General features: G+C 41.4%; 1 protein-coding gene across 2 annotated transcripts; it reads left to right on the top strand.

Moving 5' to 3' along the window:
• Window positions 1–377: 377 nt before the first annotated feature.
• eif4ebp3l (eukaryotic translation initiation factor 4E binding protein 3, like) lies at window positions 378–5,043 on the top strand. Of its 2 annotated transcripts, XM_030368537.1 has the most exons (4): window positions 378–498; window positions 623–751; window positions 2,490–2,666; window positions 4,320–5,043. In XM_030368537.1, the coding sequence occupies exons 2-4, from the start codon at window positions 625–627 to the stop codon at window positions 4,346–4,348; spliced, it is 333 nt and encodes a 110-aa protein (XP_030224397.1). In that variant the 5' UTR covers window positions 378–498; window positions 623–624; the 3' UTR covers window positions 4,349–5,043. The 2 variants fall into 2 exon arrangements, with proteins under 2 accessions (XP_030224397.1, XP_030224396.1); XM_030368536.1 differs by having other exon boundaries at window positions 397–751.
• The last annotated feature ends 2,188 nt before the right edge of the window (window positions 5,044–7,231 follow it).

Here is a 7,231-nt window from a genome sequence, read left to right as displayed (position 1 = left end):
ACTGGCCAATTTGGTGAATACGTTACATATCTTGTTGTATTTCATCTTCTCTACAGGTTTGGTTGTTATGTTACACTTAGAAAAACATGTATGAATTAAAAAATAAAACAATAATATTCGTCATCATAATACTTATTGTTTGCATTGAATGGACCGAGTCGAGTGCAATGTTCAAATTCGCTGTGGGCTCATAATTACAGCTTCCACTCGTGGAAATAATGATGGATGTAATAACGTCCCAGAGCCTCGTGTAGTTTATACCAGAGCCATTCCTCTCTAAATAGCTCTTATATAACGTATGGTTGTTTGATACATTGAACCGATCCGCGGCCATTTTATCCCAATCTAAACAAGGGGAGAATGGGCGGAGCCTAAAGATTCCTCCCTGCCCTCTGTGTAATATGTCTGTTTCTTTTCTACGCACATGGTCATGTTAGCTCGCTAGTTGGTCAAGGGCTGTGCTACAGTTCTCAAACGATCTTTGGACGGCATTTGAAGGTGTTTCTGTCTGGCGCAGTTTGTGTGTAATTCAATTAGCAAGCGCTATATCATACTGGTTAATAAAACCAGTTTCTTTTTTTTCCCCTCAAAAACTTTTGGTTCCACCATCAACTGCTGATAGTCATGTCGACCAACACAAATAAAAGCTGCCCCATTCCCACTAAGATCCTCACCCTTAACGACTGGTCTCAACTGCCCGACCGCTACAGCCAGACACCCGGCGGGACCCTTTTCTCTACTACGCCTGGAGGTAAGCATTTAAACCGCAATTCTGGCATATTAATTACTCGTCCTGGTCAAGTGTGTACGTGGTTCGGGGAGGATGTGCCCGCTTGCATGCGTGCAAACAGCTGAACTCGCTGTGCTGCACAACTTCACCATCACGCTTGTTCAAACACACAGTTGGCATAGTTTGAAAACAAAATCAATCAGCACATATTCAACGTGATATATTCTAACGTTACTGTTGTGTCAAATGTTTCTTATGGCTACGACGTTCTGTTATGGATAAAGAAACAATTGTACCAATCCGAAAAATGCAAATAAAAATTCTCATGCACAAATTATGGTGATTGATTAACGGCCGTCTTGCAAGTTGTCACGTATAGGCTTCAAGTTTCTTACTCGTGCTTACCTTACGTGCAACAACGCATGGCATGCCTTAAAAAACGGTGGTCAGCTTAACTAAATATGAATCACTTTTAGTATGCAAAGGGGCGAAAATGTGATCCCAGGGCCTATTTATTCAGATAATACACTGTAATGTAAACAACACACCATGGATCACGAGCTGGCTGCTACCCTGTGACCTCCACTTGGGAGTGGGCATATTACCTCAGCTGTCAAGAGGAGGCGAGTGATTGGCCTTGACGGCAGTCTGTAAAACTCGTGGTTATAGTTACGATAAAGAACACTATGTACCAAGCAGTACACAATGACAAGGAAAAGCAGATATGGTATTACTCGCTAAACCAAATCATGCTATATATCCATATGTTCAAGCGAGATAAGCTTGTGTTGATAAAGCAGAGCTATCGTATCGTTATTATGTTTTCTAATCAATGTAAGTTACTGAAAAGAGGCCAAGCAAGCATGCGGTTTCATCATACCGTCCCTATAAGGGAGTTGCCATAAGGGTCTGTCTGTATTGTGTCACTTCACATTTTAAAGGCCTGCTACTACCCGCTAGCTTTCTTATGCTAGTTTACATTCCATCTGTCCCCCACCCCTCTGTGCCTCCCCCTTTGTCCCGGGATAGGCAGCTCACAAGCCACCATTGCATAACATGTTTTTCCTACAGCATAGAGAACTGATACTGTACATTGCACTTCAGTAGCTACAACTCCAATATGCATATACCACACCCATGGTCAACACAAACGGCTCTATGTGTTGTAAGACAACACATTGAGCCAAGCAGTGTGGTGTTTTCAGTGGGATAGTTTGCTTCTGTTGGGAGCTGAAATGTTGGCTTCCTGCATTGCCCCATGTAACTCGGTCTGCTTCTGTGTTCGACTTTTATAAAATGAGAAACAACAAACGCGAACTTGAGTAAAAAAAGTTCTGGGCTCAGTGTTATTATTGCAGCAGGGTCGCTCGCTGCACGCTCAAGCTGCCACGTGTGGGGCGAGTCTCGTTTCTGTCTGATGCAAAGAAGGAACATGTTCCCAGATTTCCTAGAACTCAGGGTGGCGGTTTGCCTCCTCCCCTCCTTCCAGCACTGTACTGCTGCCCCCCCTCGTCCTACCAAACACACGGGGTGTGTTTGGTATGGGTCCAATCTGGCCGTGGCCTGCATGACACTGGGCACTCTTGACTTTCCCTTTTTAGTCGACGTTGAGTCAAAACAAATCAAAGCGAAGTCAACCAAAATATGAAAGGTCTCACTAACTATGTTGCTCCATTTCATTACCTCTTATGTCAATACTATGGGGTCTTTTTTATATTTTTGCATAAAAAAAGACTTCCTTCCACTTTCTTGAAAACAGGAACCCGCATCATCTACGACAGGAAGTTTTTGCTTGAGTGCCGAAATTCCCCCATCGCCAAGACCCCCCCTTGCTGTCTGCCCCAGATCCCAGGAGTGACAGTCCCGGCTACACACCCAATTGGAAAACTGCAAGACCTCAAAGAGGAGATGGAGGAGGAGGAGAAGGACATCGCAGGTACATAAGTGCAGCACACGCACGTGCACTCGTATTCAGTGGTCTAAAGGGAACCCCACATGGATATGGGGTGCAAAATGACCAAGATCAGCATAGTGCTCAGCATCGTGTTCAATTGTGCAAAAACACATGCTCGTCTATATCCAGGGGAGAGGTAGAATTGGGAATACCAGATTGAGGAACGAGGTCCTTGTTCTGGGTCAAGTCTGGGTCAATTTCAAACCCTGCAATTGAGTTTTTCCTGTTGGTCAGGGGAGGGATATATAAGTAGCCAATTACTTTCATGCACATAGACGTATACCACTGCCACTGTCCTGAACAAGAGGTAAAGGCTTCATAGTGGTTGCTAAATGTTTTGGTCTATATGTATGTGGACAGCACACCTGCCAAGACGTATACGTTTCGGCTTGTGTTGTGTCAGGCTAACGTTCTTCAGTGTATATGGTTGAGTTTGGGGGCAAATGTCACTGGTTGTCACCCTCATGAGATTAACGTTGCTGTCAACAATTTCAAAAGTAGGCCAGAGCGGTCTCTGTAGAGTCTGTTAAATAATTACCTTCTATCGTAATGTTGGCATTTAAAGTAACTTGACAGATCTAAAACCGAAGCCGAGTAATAATATTTAGATTTTGTCCTACCATGCATCTCGTCTCGCTCCACTATACCTCCCTGAGCCTATTTGTTGACCTCATACTTGCTGGGGCCTTTTTTGGCAGTGGCTCAGGAGGTTGAGCAGGTTGTCTGACAACCAGAGAGTTGTTGGTTAGATCCCAGTCTCCTCCTAGCTTGGTGTCTGTGCGGTCCCTGAGAAAGACGGCAAACCCAATTGCCTTGAAGGGGTCGCTGATGCTGTGCATGGTTGGCACCAATGTGCATGACTTGGTGTATGAAGGGTTGAAGGTGAGGCAATTATTGTGAAGCACTTTGAGTGGTCACAGGTGTGAAAAGTACTGTATAATTGAAGTCGATTTTCAAAAACCCTAAAAAGAAAACTGAGTCGAGCATGGTAATCTTGGAATAATTTGTCTGGAAATATCTTCCAAGACCATTTGGAACAACAATGTACCACAGATTTAGTGCTAATGGTTCCCTAATGGGAAAGATAATTGGTTCCCCTGAAAATCTTACAAGTTATATAGTAGTAGCAATTTGCAGTACACATTCCACCCAAACGGTCATTAATCAAAACATGAGGCATCTGAAACATTTAGCATTTTCTTTAACTAATAATAAACACGTATTACTATAAATATACATCTAAAGATTACAAGTCATGACCAGTTGTACAATCAATGATACATTTTGCATCTCGTATGCCAATTTAAGTAATTTGATTAAATTTGTACTGCACTGTTTGATTATGATCAATGCCGATTTTCATGGGCAGTGTTGAACATCCAGCGCTTATATTACAATGCCATGGATTAATGTTGGTGTTGTTATTTTGGGCAGACAGTAGTCTCGAAACACAAAAGGTAATGTAACTCAAAGGTGATGAGGAGCAAAAGACACTTTGATTCCCGAATGTCCTGAGTCTGAATGCTACTGGATGAATGTAATCCATTGTCATTTGCCTGAGAGTGGATACTCGTCCAAACTAGATGGCTAATGATCATTGTTTATTTCCCCCCCCTTTATCATTTTCTCTCATAGATGACAACCAGTTCGAGATGGACATCTGAGTCGATTCTACCTCCCATGGAGAGAGTGCTTTTGTTCCAGCGCCTCTGTGGTCTCCAGTGACTCTCATGCGTTAAATATATACATATATATTTTTTAAATATATATGTAAACTTTTTTTCAACTTGTTTCTTTTTTTTACATAAATCTCCTGATTTAAGGAAACTAAAATAATGGAAAAAGAATAAACTTAGGGTGCTACTAACCCCCAGAAAAAAAATAAAACAACCAATCGCATGATTCCTGTTGAAATGAAAGGATTGGTCGATAACTCCTCAGAGCGGCAGCAGGAAGTTGTACCAGGGAGTCGGTTCTTTATTTCTTTTTCTCCTTCTTTTCAGATGGTATTTTTTAACGTTTTTTTGTAAATAAGAACACGGTTCTACGTTGCGTTTTTTTTTTTTATGCGAGGGAACGCCACTCGTAGAAGCATTTACGTTAAATCGATCACAATGCATGTGGCTCATTCCCACAGCAGCTATTCCCCACCCTTCTTCCTAAGAGGGGACGTTGGGGGGGGGGGGGGGGGGCTCCCAGCAGAACACACAGTAGATCACAAGGCGTCAAAGGCTGTGGTGACGGCCTCAACGCCTCGCCCCCCCACTGTCCACGTAGTCCGCCATTCGGGGGGATTAGCTGAAGTTGGAGGGATAACGGCTGTAATTAATTTCAAAATAAAAAACGAAAACATCTTCAATTGTGCTGTTAAGTCATTCGTTCTTCTTTGTTTTGGATGAACCTGTACCGTGTCCTTTTTGTGCGGTGCCCATTCCACCTGATTTTTCTTCCATCGTTTTATCCATAGAGCCAATTCAGTTGAGTAGTGAAAAGATCCCTTGATTGATGGGGCCATGGGTGGATCTATTTGAGCTCTCCAGACATTGCTCTTTCAAATTATTGTAAACAAAATGGTGGCTGCATGGGAAAAAGTAAGTGCCACTTAGATTTTTTTTTTTTCCTTTATGCGTAAGGGGTTGTCTTCCCTTGCATTGTATGGTGCATACCATTACAAGGTTGTATCAATGCATTCTATGTCTGCAAAACCTCACCCATGGTAAGAAACCCAACAGGAATTTCTACATCAGCATAAATAATTTAGGTCTGGGCTCAGCTGTGTGTCCAAAACAAGGGTTTGGATTGGCTGTGAATGAAATAAAGCTATCTTGGCAGGAAGTCAATATCAGCTTTTATCAAATGCTTTTGGTTGAAGTGATGACATTGAATTGTTGCCTTAACTTTGAGATACACATGTCCTTCCCTAGTCAACCCTTGCATGCAAACATGACAATGAGGAGTAACCTTTCATTACCAGCCCTAAATCTTTCAGGTATATTCTTACATACGGTGTGTGTTTATTAATAGTGTGGGTAGCACATTTCACCAATAGCAGGTGAGCATGTCTAGAACTTGGTTAAACTCCCTAGTTGAATACAACTATGATCAACATAAATGCCAATTTATAAGATACTTACCTTATGGTACTTTATTAAACCCAGACAAATTGGATGTAACGCATGTAAAGTACTCTAATACTTTCCACCAGTTTTGCCCAACTGTTCATGTCATATTTCTGATAAGGATCTTGAATTCGATTTACAGGGTTGTAAAATCGCAAATTTCAAGTCATGTGACTGAATGGCTGCTGTTTAGCTAACGGTGAACTGAGGGGTTGTGTAAGGGCCTCATGGATGCCATTCAGAGTCCTTTACATTTAGAGTACTCAGTCACATGTCTGTATAGCTCTATTGACAAGTGACCACTTTTAGTTTATGCAATATTTACTTTTTATAACCTTCAAACCTGGTTTCTTTGTCATGTTATTTATAGAGAATGAGTTCAGGAATTTCCACACCCCAAAAATATTTACAAAATCCAAGAAATAATAAATAAACTTACTTTGGTAGTTCCAAACTGATTAAATACATGTGGCCTTTTGGCAACTGGCTAGACAACAAAGATGTAATTCACTTTTGTTCTGTATTTTTTATGCATTGCTGCATGTGCTATAAGCAAATTGAGCCCGTGATTTGTGAGTTGAAAAACTTGATTGTTGGGATCGTTTCAACGTTCATTCTGTGACAGCCTCTGTCTGTGAACTGATAAACAGTTCTCTGTAGATACAATGGGGGATGAGGGTCAGAGGGCTCAGCTGTTCCAGCCCCTTGTCCCACCGATGATGTATGGACAGCCAATGTGCAATGAATCATGGGAATTGGTCCAATTTCAAGGAACATATATGGAATTTGTGTTCCACTTCATTGTTTTGCAAGTTTGTGCTCAATTTTAAATCATGTCTAGTTGTCTAATGCCAATTTCCCAGGAACATGTGCAACACAATTCTGTTTAATTGCAACAAATGCACAATTCTAATTGATTGTATTAAGTGATTTTAGAACTAACAACAAAGGTGTCAGGCAAATGATATGATTCATTGTGTATACACAATACACCTTAAAGTGCACCTGTTATTTTTCCTATAAGCATATACGCAGGTATTAAAATACATAGGCCACCTAAACCCCTCATCAAAAGGGCAGTGACCTAACTTTTTATTTTTCTGTGTGATGCACTGGTTGATTCTTTCCATCTTTCCCTCAACAACCACAACATCATTGATAAAGCTGACATACTTAAACTTGTTGCATGTTGAGCATACATTGGGACTATTAGTTGAAATGTCATGCTTATATTTTATATATCTTATATAGGCACATAATGTCTTCCGTAAACTTTACATCCTCCATTTAATGTTTTATGCAAGCGTGAAGCCCATGCACTGTAAGACACTAGGTGCTATTGATTGTAGGCCTAATGTGTGCACCACGTGCTCATGGACACCCTTTCCCTTGTTTTGCTGTGATTTATTCGGCCATCAGAAAGCTCCC

The sequence above is a fragment of the Gadus morhua genome, chromosome 10 (genome assembly GCF_902167405.1).
Source record: "Gadus morhua chromosome 10, gadMor3.0, whole genome shotgun sequence".
NCBI lineage: Eukaryota > Metazoa > Chordata > Actinopteri > Gadiformes > Gadidae > Gadus > Gadus morhua.
This window is presented reverse-complemented; position numbering and strand designations above follow the sequence as displayed.

What these genes read in the sequence shown, in the direction of transcription:
- eif4ebp3l (XM_030368537.1), top strand. Translation starts at nt 625, where the DNA reads ATGTCGACCAACACAAATAAAAGCTGCCCCATTCCCACTAAGATCCTC. An exon ending in TTTCTCTACTACGCCTGGAG is followed by an intron (nt 752 to 2,489) that starts GTAAGCATTTAA and finishes TCTTGAAAACAG; the next exon opens with GAACCCGCATCATCTACGAC. An exon ending in GGAGGAGAAGGACATCGCAG is followed by an intron (nt 2,667 to 4,319) that starts GTACATAAGTGC and finishes TTTCTCTCATAG; the next exon opens with ATGACAACCAGTTCGAGATG.